Source organism: Thermobia domestica, unplaced genomic scaffold (genome assembly GCF_964235325.1).
Source record: "Thermobia domestica unplaced genomic scaffold, izTheDome1.hap1.1 HAP1_SCAFFOLD_203, whole genome shotgun sequence".
Taxonomy (NCBI): Eukaryota; Metazoa; Arthropoda; class Insecta; order Zygentoma; family Lepismatidae; genus Thermobia; species Thermobia domestica.
Genome location: NW_027655929.1, coordinates 31066 through 44165, shown reverse-complemented (window position 1 = coordinate 44165; position 13100 = coordinate 31066). Strand labels below are relative to the sequence as shown.

At 31.7% G+C, this 13100-nt stretch overlaps 1 protein-coding gene across 1 annotated transcript in view; it reads right to left on the bottom strand.

The window, feature by feature from the left end:
- The window catches only part of LOC145676538 (putative ATP-dependent DNA helicase HFM1), a gene marked incomplete at its 3' end in the record, with an annotated part of 337334 nt that extends 325784 nt beyond the window's left edge, over window positions 1-11550 (bottom strand). Inside the window, exons 1-6 of the mRNA XM_081747367.1 lie at window positions 11480-11550; window positions 10895-10970; window positions 8511-8656; window positions 5883-5974; window positions 4750-4833; window positions 180-305 (exon numbers count right to left, since the gene is read on the bottom strand). Of these exons, the coding sequence (XP_081603493.1) occupies window positions 180-305; window positions 4750-4833; window positions 5883-5974; window positions 8511-8656; window positions 10895-10970; window positions 11480-11511 (556 nt within the window). The remainder of the gene's footprint in view (window positions 1-179; window positions 306-4749; window positions 4834-5882; window positions 5975-8510; window positions 8657-10894; window positions 10971-11479) is intronic.
- Window positions 11551-13100: the final 1550 nt, after the last annotated feature.

Genomic DNA, 13100 nt, shown 5'->3' with positions numbered 1-13100 from the left:
GTTTTAGAAATTGAATGTTTAGGTTATAGTTAATACATCGTGTTTTACAGACTCCTTACTTTGGTCAAAATATTACGAATATTACATACATATTTCTATTTCTGTTTCCTAAATGTAACAAAGTTGAAGATAATTATTTTAGACAAAAATACAAATACATGGGTACACTTCATACTTACTATAAACAACTTTGTAATCGCCAGTGTATTTTAGCTTTTCCAAATTCATAAGAAGACGCACAATCGCAAGCTCAAACACAACTGTCTTTCCAGATCCAGTAGGCGCTGACACAACGACAGCCTTATCTGGAAAAGAAAACAGCTTTAACTACAATTAAATAATGTATGAAGAACTGAAATGTATTTTTATTTTGATAAACAATATTATTTAGCTGCATACTTATTTATACTTTCACAACAATTGTTCCGTTAATTTTATTTCTAGCATTTTCAGAAGTACGTTAATGCAATGGATTCTCAATACTTACTATAATATATTACTCAAGATGCTGTTTTCTTTCAAATTTAACAACTTATTAATTTATTAAGAATTCAACTATCAGTTTTAGCTATGCATTTTGTTTTACATTATTAACAAACATAGTTTACGCAGTTATTTTTGTATCACTATTATTGTTTTTCAATTCTTGCATCTTGATCTTCTGGTTACGTATTCTTTTTCCTCACTATTTCTTCAAAAATAAATAAATAAATAAATAAATAAATAAATAAATAAATAAAGACTGGGTTCACTGAGAATATGCCTTTTTCTGTTAAAATTAAGGTTCTTAATTTTAATTTTTACCCCTGCTCTGTGTTAAAACCCAACTTCTCTCTTACACAACTTCTGTTTCTTCGATTTATGATCTATTGAATATTTAGAAAATTTCGAACGTTCTCTTTTATATTTATCACACACGAATCTGCACTAAAATGTGATAAACAATTAGACAATTCTCATCTATTATTCTGGTAGCTTTCTTTTCTTTATTTGATGAAGTATTTAGCGAGAAAGTACTTATATTGTACCTTATTTGGTCATTAAACTTTAGCACACACAAAGTCTGGGACTTTTTTTTTGTTTAGATTAACATCTACTACTCCGTCTTAAGTGGTCTGGAGTTTCTATTCTAATGAATATTTTCCTGGTATTAATTCAGCTACCAATCTTGTTACCTTCATGTCAGACACTAATTGAAGAACGTTGTCTCTAGAAGATTTTAACATGTTGTTCATCTTAATTATTTCTCAAGACAACACTGATATGAAAATCACTGTTCTAATGGGTAGTGATCACCTACCTACACTTGCCCAAAACTTGAAAATGACAGTTATACATAAATAAAACAATATTAAACAGTTTACACACACTATTCATTTTTGGTGCCAAAATTCATCTATAGACAAACTACTTCAACTTGTACTCTTTAGGCATAAGTGGAAAATTGAAATATCTATTCAATTTAAAATTACTGAAACTGACACTTTTGACTGAAGCTATTTATATCTTTATCCCAACTATTGATACTAAGAAAATAATTATCAAAATAGAAAACCCAGGGCACACAAGAAAGATTAGTGGTTGCTAATGTTTTTATTATTTTTTCGTGAGGGTTTTCTTTTTCCAATGTTAATCCGTTTTGTGATTTCTTTATTTCCACTTACATAAATCGGAATAAAATAAGAATAAGGAAGTATCTATGTGATAGTCATAGACACTTTCAAGTTTTCAAGACTGTTATCTTGTTCTCACGGCATAGAATAAAGAAGAAAAGAAGAAAAAAGGAGTGTCTAATAAATGTGTTTGATATTTAGATGTATAAAGAAAGAATGAATACGATTAGGTCAAATTCTGATTACTATAGGTGTCTAGGAAGAATAAAACACTAGAGAAGAAGGTATGGTCCTCAGAAAATCATTGCTGAAAAATTTTGGATACGGATGCCGTACTGTTACGTAATGGAGAAAGTTTGTTTGTTTATTGAAGTTGAGTTTCTTTTTCAGCACTGAAGTTCTATGAGACGTGGACCTACAGTTTAAGGAGAAATCTGAACCATTATGACATGTTCGAAGTTCTTTGCTTCCCCACTAGCTATTGAACCCCGATCACGTGCACCAAAGGCACATACGATAGTCACTAGACCAGCGAAGAAAGCGTAATGAAGCCTGAGCTAGAATAAAGAAATAAAACCACGTTGATATTTTAGTGTTTTTTCACATTAAAAAAAGAAAAAAGGTGCTAAAGTAAGGCGAATAAAGGCCAAAAAAAATATTTCCCTAAACTATTTTGACAACTGCACTTTTATCTAATTGAAAACTGAATATAAACTACGTATCTCTCTCTCTTCCTCTCATATATATTCGCTCGGGCGAACATAATGGTAAGCGCCACCTCCCGTGAAACTGAGTTCTTAAGTGGATTGGGTTGGCATCAAACCACACAAGAGTATGTAGGTAGTTTAATTTCGTAAATGTAGCTGCAAATGGCAGGGAAAGCTTTTTTGGTATATGTCATTGCATTGAATTGCATAGGAATGTTGCATCTTCTTTTCCAATTTATTCAAAAGTTAGAAAATGTGTGAACATCAATATGTTTTCCTGAGCCGCTCCATATTACTGAATAGTGTTTATATTTAAGGAAGGCAGAAAGCTATTGTACTTACCAACATTAAGGATCTGTAAGTTGTTAAATGTAATCGCGTTTGTATTTGGATAAAACGTCTTTGTAGATGCTAAAGCTTCTATCTACTCTATAGAGACCAGTGGTAAACTTAATGGCAACTGTAGATGTTGCAAATTTATTAACATTTGGATGCTTCTGGAAGACTAGCTTTATTTTTTTCTTTGGCAAAATCATGTTCTATTAATTCACAGAAATAGATAGTCTCTGTTCTTTTCTAAGAAATGTTGTTCGACGTTGTTAATGACAGTTGTCATATAATTGTAGCCGTAAGAGTTTACTGCAAATCAGAAATCTTCTGTGGCTGAAGAAGGTGCGCCTTGGATACTGCACCTCCGTCGTTTGGATCCGGATAAAGCACAAACTGCTTGATCATTCCAGAGTAATCACACGTGAAAGAACACTCAATCCATGATAACCAAGAAATGGAATAAAATTTTAAAAGCTGCACGGAAATAAGAAGAAGGGGAATTAGAGGCAGATTACGGGAATAAAGTGATAAGGAGTCCAAAAAAGAAAAAAGCGGTGCTCAAAAGTTATCTCTATTCCCAACTGACGCAACATTTGTCACACTGGGTATCTATTACTCTAAAAGATAAAGGTGCGCACCTAAAACTTCTAACCCTAGTGATAACAACAAATGAAATAGGATAGGTAAAGATTGAAATAAAATTATTTAATTAATAAAAATGTGAAATAAAAGTAAAAAAATATGCAGAAGAAAAAGTGAGGTAATGTAAAGTTTAGACGTACTGGAATAATAATAATAGTAATAATAGCTGTACTAATAAAAATAATAATAATAATAATAATAATAATAATAATAATAATAATAATAATAATAATAATAATAATAATAATAATAATAATAATAATAATAATAATAATAATAATAAAAGGAGGAAGAGAAATAGTCAGGCCTTCGCATGGGTCACAGCGCTCCAGGTCCAAGCCGACAAATTTAAAAAATCAAGATTAAAGTATGGTATGCAGAAAAAACAGGGCTGCCCATAGGAAGAGAAATTTAAAGGATATCAATAATATAAGTAATATTGATATCACAGCGCGACTAGTTTTCTTGTTTCGATGCTACTGGTGATAAAAGTAGCTAAAGCTATTGCTTATGGCCTACCACAGTAATTCCTACATATAGTTCTGTACGCTCTGCTCAGTTTCTGGTGGCTTAATAATATAAGTGGACACGGCCGTATTGCTTAGGACTGTGCTTCGTGTTATGAATTTTCTTGTGTTATTCTTGCTTAAACATAACTGAATACGAATGAGGGGAGGGGAACGCAAAATATTCTTAGACTCAGAGGCGTAGAATACCTAAATATGGGCCTGATGGTGGTGTGGTGGTGATAGTAGTAGTAGTAGTAGTAGTAGTAGTAGTAGTAGTAGTAGTAGTAGTAGTAGTAGTAGTAGTAGTAGAAGTAGCAGTAGTAGTAGTAGTAGTAGTAGTAGAAATAGTAGTAGTAGTAGTAGTAGTAGTAGTATTAGTAGTAATAATAGTAGTAGTAATAGTAGCAATAATAATAATAGTAGTAGTAGTAATAGTAGTAGTAATTGTGGTGGTGGTGGTAGTAGTAGTAGTAGTAGTAGTAGTAGTAGTAGTAGTAATACAAACAACTTGTTTGGTAAGCTCATGTGTCAAGTCTGGGTGATGAAATTATCATTGTCATCATTCGATGGTGGAAGAAATCAAAGGCAGAAACAGTGCGGAAAAAAGTTATAAGCAATTTAGTCGAGTCGAGTCTCAGTAAACAAAATGAACATACGTTTCTTGTGTTCTCGTCTCTCGTCTAAAGGAAAGAGGGTTAGTGTGGGAGGTTTTAAAGATGCAATCCCGAAAAATTAGATCACATGGTCAATCTTGATGGTCTATGTGTTTTGGTAGAGTAAATGAGAAATTTGTTTATCACGAGGAGTAGCAAATATTTTTGATGCGTGAAGATAGAGTTAATAGGGTTTCTTCAATGTATGACGGTGAGTCCATTTTAGGAAGTAAATGAACATATACATGTGCTAATAGATAACATAAAATAAATTTACGTAAATATGACTACTTGCCTGTTTTCAACACATCATCCAAGACTAGTGACTGAATTAAGTTGAAGCAAGGATATCCAGAAAAGACGCTTCGGAATTTCTCTGCTGCACATAGAGTTAAGGTTTCTAAATACACTTTAACTGCACACATAACTATACGTATGTAGCAAAACATATTTGTTGAAATAATAATAATCAAACAGTAAATTATAAATATAAAAATACTAACTTATTACGTTTTAAAATTGAGATGAATATAGTTTTCAGTGGATATTTTAAAATCTATAAAAATGATAAATAATTCGTTTGGAACATGGACTTCTGTTGCTTTAAAGCGAAGGAAATCTTATTTAACGTGTTATTGTATTGATGATGATATCCGCATGATTTTGCAATATATGCGATGATGAAGTATATTTTTGCTACTTTGGAACATACTAACCCTAACAGCATAACTACATAGCAGGCATATGCCTATCATGTTCCCTCAGGTACATGGGAATGTGTCCAGTATGTGCCTTATATACTTCTAACAGAGAAATCACATGGATGACAAGTGATAGTCACAGTCTATGTCCGCCTCTATGCAATGCCTAACATGTACCTGAGAAATGTGCCTAGTATGCTCTAGGTATGTTAATCAGTTAGTTGTAACAAGTATCTAAAACTGTAGGTAGCTGAAGTACATACTTATCACATGACTACCATATGTGACAAGTGTCGGGTATCTAAAAAGTAGCTGGGACACTTAAATGGCACATGAGTAGCACATCTTGTGCTGTTAGGGAAGTAAGTAGCATTTTTAGTGTTCAAGTGTGCTCTACCTTTAATTGCAAATTACGGCACTTACTTTCCTTACCTCCTGCATTGTAAAAATATTTTTTTCTTTCATTTCGCTTAATTTTAGCTATAATATTAATTTTACACGTATTTTGTAACATCACATACTCAGGATAATTACCTGAAAACAAACTTAATAAGATTAAGTGCTTTCGAGAAGGAGAAGAAATATTGTTTACATATATGTTTAAATAACTAAAAATTTATCTTACGCGTAAAAATACTATATTATTTTAAAGTTCTATACAAATGCTAATATTCTGATTTATCACTCGAGAAAAAAATTGACAATAAAATGGAAGAGTAAAGGATACGAATTTCCAATATGGAACGAAAACGACCATCAGAAGAGTTCTGTGCATTCTCACTAGCATGTACTAATTTCTCCATTCTGTCATTACTATATCTAAAATAATAAAGCAAATATATTATAGAATGTAATTAATATTTGCACCATATTAAATAGAAATTATGCACTATTAAAAGCTAGTTTCAAGCAATATATATATATATATATATATATATATATATATATATATATATATATATATATATATATTAAAATAATTACACTGGCAGTATTAACATGACGTACTCAGATGAATTTTTCTGTAAATAAATAAATGTTTAATTGCAAACACTTTTCAGGCATAAATATGTGTTAAGTTGAGATTATAAATACAGCAGTTGAGTTGAGTACAAAAGTACAGAATAAAACCATATTTAATACTACCACAAGTGTTGTCTACAAAGTGAGAAAAAATGATCCAATCTTGGAAAAGTTATTTGTTTAATACCTCGAGTAGTCTGCTGAAAGGCTCTTTAATTTCAATGAAGAGATTTTATTATTTTCTTCAATGCGTAACTACAAGAGTTTAGCGTCTAAAACAGTTTCTATTGAAAGACATTTCGATTGTAATGAAGAGATTTTGCCATTTTCTTCAATGTAGCTACAAGAGTTTAACTTCTGAAACAGTTTCTGTTGGAAGACATTTCGATTTCAATTAAAATATTTTTACCATTTTCTTCAATGCGTAACTACAAGAGTTTAACTTCTGAAATAGTTTCTGTTGGAAGACATTTCAATTTCAATTAAGAGACTCTACCATTTTCTGAATGCGTAAACTACGTAAGCGTAACTTCTGAAACAGTTCCTGTGGGAAGACATTTCAGTTGCAATGAAGAGATTTTGCCATTTTCTTTATGCGTAACTACATGAGTGTAACTTCGGAAACAGTTCCTGTTGGAAAACATTTCAATTTCAATGAAGAGTTTGCCATTTTCTTCAATGTGTTTAACTTCTGAAATAGTTTCTATTGGAAGACATTTCAATTTCAATTACGAGATTCTACCACTTTCTGAATGCGTAAACTACGTAAGCGTAACTTCTGAAACAGTTTCTGTTGGAAGACATTTCAGTTTCAATGAAGAGATTTTACCATTTTCTTCAATGCGTATCTGGAACAGGATTTGAATTGAACTTAGCTAGCTCTAAGAAAATAGATCTTACAGCTCTGATCACACCTATAAAATCACTCGCTCATAGTCTTTATTTATTTATTTCAGAAAATGAACAAATACTCCTCAAGATTCTCAGTAAATTAATTAATTTAGAAGTGCAATATTACAAGCATTAGGAAAGAACAGAAAGAAATAACATAGTAAAAGCTGAATTAAAGTTTGTACTGTATTTTTTTTTTCGGCCTCCTTCACTTGCTTTTATAGCCAACGCTTGCTTTGTTCCATTTATTTCATAACAACAACTAATTCCCAGAAAATATAGTTGCAGAACAATACAAAAGGGATTAAAGGACATTCTACAATCATACTGTTGAGACTGGAAAGTTAAGTAAAGTAGGTTTGGGCAAAAACTAGCTTTCGATTTATATTTTAGAAATGTCATAGTCTGGTTTTGATTTCTACTATCTTTTGTATATTTATATGGAAATTGAGTTTTGTATACACTATTTGGAAGATTTTAGAAGAATATACATTTTTTTTTGGATATGTAATTTTTTTTTAAGGAAGGTAATTAAGTTCAAAATATATTAAGAACACGTTAATTGTATCTTACATGGAAGCTGTGATATATTCTATGGAAATACTCGGATATAGGTTGTTATGAAATGACTCACCAACAGTTCTAGCAACAATGGTTGCTATGATGAGAGATATAAAGTACCTGAACCTAATGATCGTTGACAATCTGTTAGCAAAAGCCAGAGTTATGATAAAAGTTTAACTAAAACAAGTAATAGATAAAAATATAGATAGGTAGTAGTAATAGATAGGTCAAAATCATATTTTCTTCCCAATCTTTCAACCCAACACATACATCTTATTGAAGAAAACAGCAATCACAAGTTTATATTATGGTCATAATGTATATACCTAAAAATCACCGCTTTCATGACTGTCAAGTTCTTGGGGCCACGGTGGCTCAGTGGTAGAGCGTTCACCTCTGGTTCTTGGAGTCCCTGGTTCGATCCCAGCTCGCTCCAAGTGAACTTTGTGGTGGAGAAACAACGTGTGCGTGTGTTTTTCCGGGGCTCTCCCGTTTCCTCCCCCTTTCTTCATTGCATTATTCCATTCATCTCTCATCAGCCTAGCCGGTATAATAGTGGGACGTAAAACTTAAAAATTTCATTTCTTTCAAGTTCTTTCATTTCGTTGGAAAACAGCTTTGATTCTTCCTTTAGAGTTATGCTAACTTGTTACAAACAGCACAGTGCGAAAAACTCTGATTTATTTAACTACTCTTTTAAACAAACTTATATTTGTACGAATTAAAAAACAAAGAACGAAAAGAAAAAAGGAAAGAGAAAAGAAATAGAATAACATAAAACTAGATTCCTATAATGAAGATAGTACTTGAATTAAAATAACCTAAAAATTGTATTTTTTTGGTTGTTGTTCTCAACCAATTAATAATGAATTCGTACCTCGAGATATTAATTTTTGGAGAGGAATCCCCAATGGACATATTATCCGAGTCCGAGCCTTCAGAATTATTCTGATTACTTTGTAGCTTATCTACATGATATCCTTGTCCATACTCATCAACAAACTCATCTCTAAGTTTCCTAATCTGAAAATATAGCACAACAACTTTAGAGAGTGATAACTACAATTAACTAACAGTGTTGGATTCCAAATCTAAATATTGTATATAATTGTTTCATATATCAAAATAACCTGAATACAGCATGATACTATCAGTGTAAAACCAGTTTCGTAAAAATAAATAATTAAAAACAAAATAAGACTCTTATTATGCTCGCAGCCTAGCCCTTTACACTCAAATAAAATAAATAAATGGTATATATTTCAAACCACGCAGGACTATACAATCTGTACCACTCTCTCGTGACCGTGCCATTCCGTTGCGTGATTTGTCAAGCTTCAGTCGCGAAGGTAGGGGAGCTAGAACAACTCCGTTTCTCTTTAGTACCATTCCTTCCACTTTCTTCATTTTACCACTTCTTTCATTATCGTTCATCTCCTTTTATTCATTGCCATCTCCATTAGCGTACAACAGAGAATAAGTATAAGACGTTAAACTTAGATTTCATTTATTGTTATTTTCACGTTTTATCAGGGTACTGAAAAAAATGTCCATAGAAGAAGCAAGACAAATTTTCTCTTTTTCCTGTATTGTAAGCAGATGAAACCACATTAATAAATGTTAAGAAGAATCTGCAAGCAATTAAACACTATAATGTAGAAATAAAATCAAGCAAACTTGTGCGTAGAACAAAATAAATTTATATTGAATCATGATCAAACATAAACTATGATATATTTTATTGTTCCTTCTTTGTCAATAACAGTATTAAATTGCTTGGTGTGCACCCTGGTGAAAAACTATTCTGGAATACACCTATGCAATAATTATGTAAGAAATTTCCTGACCATACCATAATATATATGTTACGCTGATTAAATATATCAGTTTGTCTTAAATAAATATTGGTAGTTTACCACGCTTTTTTTCACTCCCAATTGCTACACGGAGTATTGTTATGAAGCAATTCTACTGGTGTAAAAGAGGTTTATCAGTGGCAACTAAAGGCCATGCGATATATCAAAGGTATACCTAATTACATTACATATAAGGATGCTATTACAGAAATTTAAAACAATGACGGTGCTTGCTTAATTTGTTCCCAAACGTTTGTGGTATGTTCAGGATAATCTAAATGATTTTAATATCAGAACAAATACACATAATTGCAATAGAAGACTAAAAGAAAATTTGGATATATCTTGAGTAAAACTATTTAAAACACAATGCAGTTATAAGTATACTTAAAATTATTTAACGTTCCTTAAACGGTAGAAAAATGCCATAGGGAGAATTGAGAACTCTTCTACAAGCATTTCTTTAAATAAATAAATAAATTAATTAAAAAAAAAAAAAAGAACAGACTTTATACATATGTAACATAAATGAGCTTGAAAATGATAATAGGCCTTTTTGTAACAGACAAATAATAATATTCTATGTAGTTGCTGAATTAATTCGTACCATCAACATTTAATTATCGTACTGTCAATATGAGTTGTATATGCTCCAGTTAGTTATTGTTTCCAGCAAATTTCTTTCTTTAGTATTGTAATTAATTTTCTTTTCTTATTTTATTTGCTGCATTCCCTGACAAAGTCAATTGCAGTAATCTGACATATAACAACTAATAGAGTTATCTGACATATTAATAATAATAATCTATCTCATGCTGAATGATGATCGTCCTGAACAGTTATCATCTTCAATCATGTTCAACCACGCTCTTTCGTATCGAAACTAACGCGTCTAAACAATTCTAAGGATGTGTTTGACTTTTATCATTGCCATCAAGGGCTTGCTTTTGGATTTGCTATTTCTGCTACATTTCGAGTTTTAAACATAACTTAACACAGAAAACCTTATTTTTCACATGAGTTATCGCGAAGTCACAGTGCAAAGAGCATAGAAGAATGGAAAAATGCTCACCGACAATCACTTTGTCCACTTAGTACAAAGCAACTTAATATACATGTTTATATAGGATATAGGATGTATTATCTAATAGTGATTTTTACTTAGTACTAGTCCTCTCGAGTCACTAGTATTTTAGAAACTTTTGAGTAATATATCGTAATTTAGTGAAGCAAAAGACATCATAGTACAAGCTTTACACTAATACTAAGATGCATTACACTATTTTACACTATTTTACAACACTATTTTACACTATTTTATAATTACTCCATATTTTACAGGTTTACAAACTAACTCAATACAATACAGTCGTATAGCGATAAAATTAAGCTGCTTTACACTTACATCGTATGTCTGAGTCGATAGAATTATTTCATCGTCTTCCAATCTTGATACTTTCGCCTGGCTCTCAGATATTAATCTGGAAAAAACAGCAATTTTGTATTAGCTCCTTTTAAATCAATTTAATTGGCACAGGAAATTGCAATAATATATCCAAACATTCAATTTAAATAAAAGCAAATCCTTGTACTTTTGTTGCTTCCAGCCACTTCAAGCATTCATTTATTTCTATTCTTTTACCCATTTTATGTGTGTATATGAATTTAAACTGATACTTTCGCCTGTTGTCAGATATTGCCCTGGAGAAAACAACCATTTTGTATTAGCTCCTTGTAAATCAATTTGGTATGCACAGGAAAATTGCAATAATATATCTAAATATCATTTACAATTTACATATAAGCAAATCCTTGTACTTTTTTGCTTCCAGTCATCTGAAGGTGGTGAAAATAAATTTAATATTTGCATAGAGAGTTGCAGAAGTCAATGATAAATATTAGTAGATTCTCAGAAAGTTAATATATATATGAGAAGAGCAATATGGTAAAATATTAGGAATATATAAACTTTACTTCTATCAAATCTTACCTTACGTCAAATCTTGGAGGATTATGTTGCATTTTTGTTTACAGAGAAGCGTTAGTCAGTAATCCTGAAATAACAGTAAAACAAAAATAAATTTGCTACTGATGACCATTGTACCGATTAGAAACAAATAGAAAATCAAAGGTAAACAAAGTCTTGTATATATGTACCGTAATCTTATATATATATATATATATATATATATATATATATATATATATATATATATAACAGCCCATTCTAACGAACTCGGAATAGCCAATTATTGGATATTACGAACATAAATGAAATCTCCGTCACACCGCGTATTTAAAAGATAGAAGAAATAACCGTATATTACGAACAATATTTTCCGTAAAGACCGCTTATAGCGAAGTTTTCAGAACGGGATCATGTTACAAATGCGGCGGAAGAGGCTGTTGATCCTAAAACTTATGCTACACTGCTGTATATTCTTTTTAAAAGTATCTGCTTGTTATCTAATCCTTTGTTTTTTCCATAATTCGGAAAAATACATTGTATTGTTTATAACGAAGTTCAGATATAAAGAGCTCACTGTGCTAGTCCCTTAAAGCTCGTTATAAGTGGGCTGCACTATATATATATAACCCTAGCTGTACAATTACAGCACTGTAAAAATTAAAAAAATAGAGATTTTGCTCTTTCACAGAAAATTATACAAATATTTCTTGTCCATCTTATTGATTGTGTTCTCGTGTTTCAGAATTCCTATTATAGTTTGAGATATTTTCCTTTTTAAAAAAGTCAATATGAAGAAATGTAGAAATAGGCTTTGTTATTGACTCTCGCTAGTAATGAGGAAATGACTCTTAGAAAAACAAGACTCACAACTAGGGAGGAATAAGTACATAAGATGGATGGTTAATGAAAGTAATATATTATGAAAGAACTGGTCGAATGAGAATGTAGGGGAAATGAAAGAACTCGGAGAAAAACTAATGGACATGTTACCTATCAAAATCTTGCATGGTCTAGGATTGAATCAGGGAATCGCTTGTATCAGATGAGGGCGCTCTAATACCAGGAAAGACAGTAATCTGGAGATCCTACTAAACTTCAATAAATAAATAAATAAGACATAAAGAACTACAGATAAGTAAGAAAGCTTTACATATGTGTCTATATACAGATGATTTAGAGGACCAATTTTGAAGGATCTCTCTTTACGAGAAACCTTGTCACTACCCCCATGGTGTTCTATTGGATCCCCAATAATATGCACTATCGCCTGATATTGAAGTTTAAATTGAAGCAAACTCTGGTTAACTTCGGGCAAGGGAATTCAGTCTCCCCCCCCCCCCCCCTTCCGCTAGCTTAACAGAGACCAGCGACGTGCTCGGACTCCGATGTTGGAAACTTCTTTTGAACAGGTCAAAACTGCCGAAGTTTTTGGACTAGCGTTAAAGCTCTTCAAAGGAATGTCTTGAAACAGAATCATACGAATCCCTAACTTCCATTCCATTTCCTGATAAAAACGCAGAAATATTCTGGAAGTATGACTTGAAGCATTGTCCATGTGAATTCTCACGTTGTTGGCTTCCGTACCGTACAATTGTGGGATGTCGGTCCGAAGAATTGCTGTCATATTTCTGGAAGAATCTTT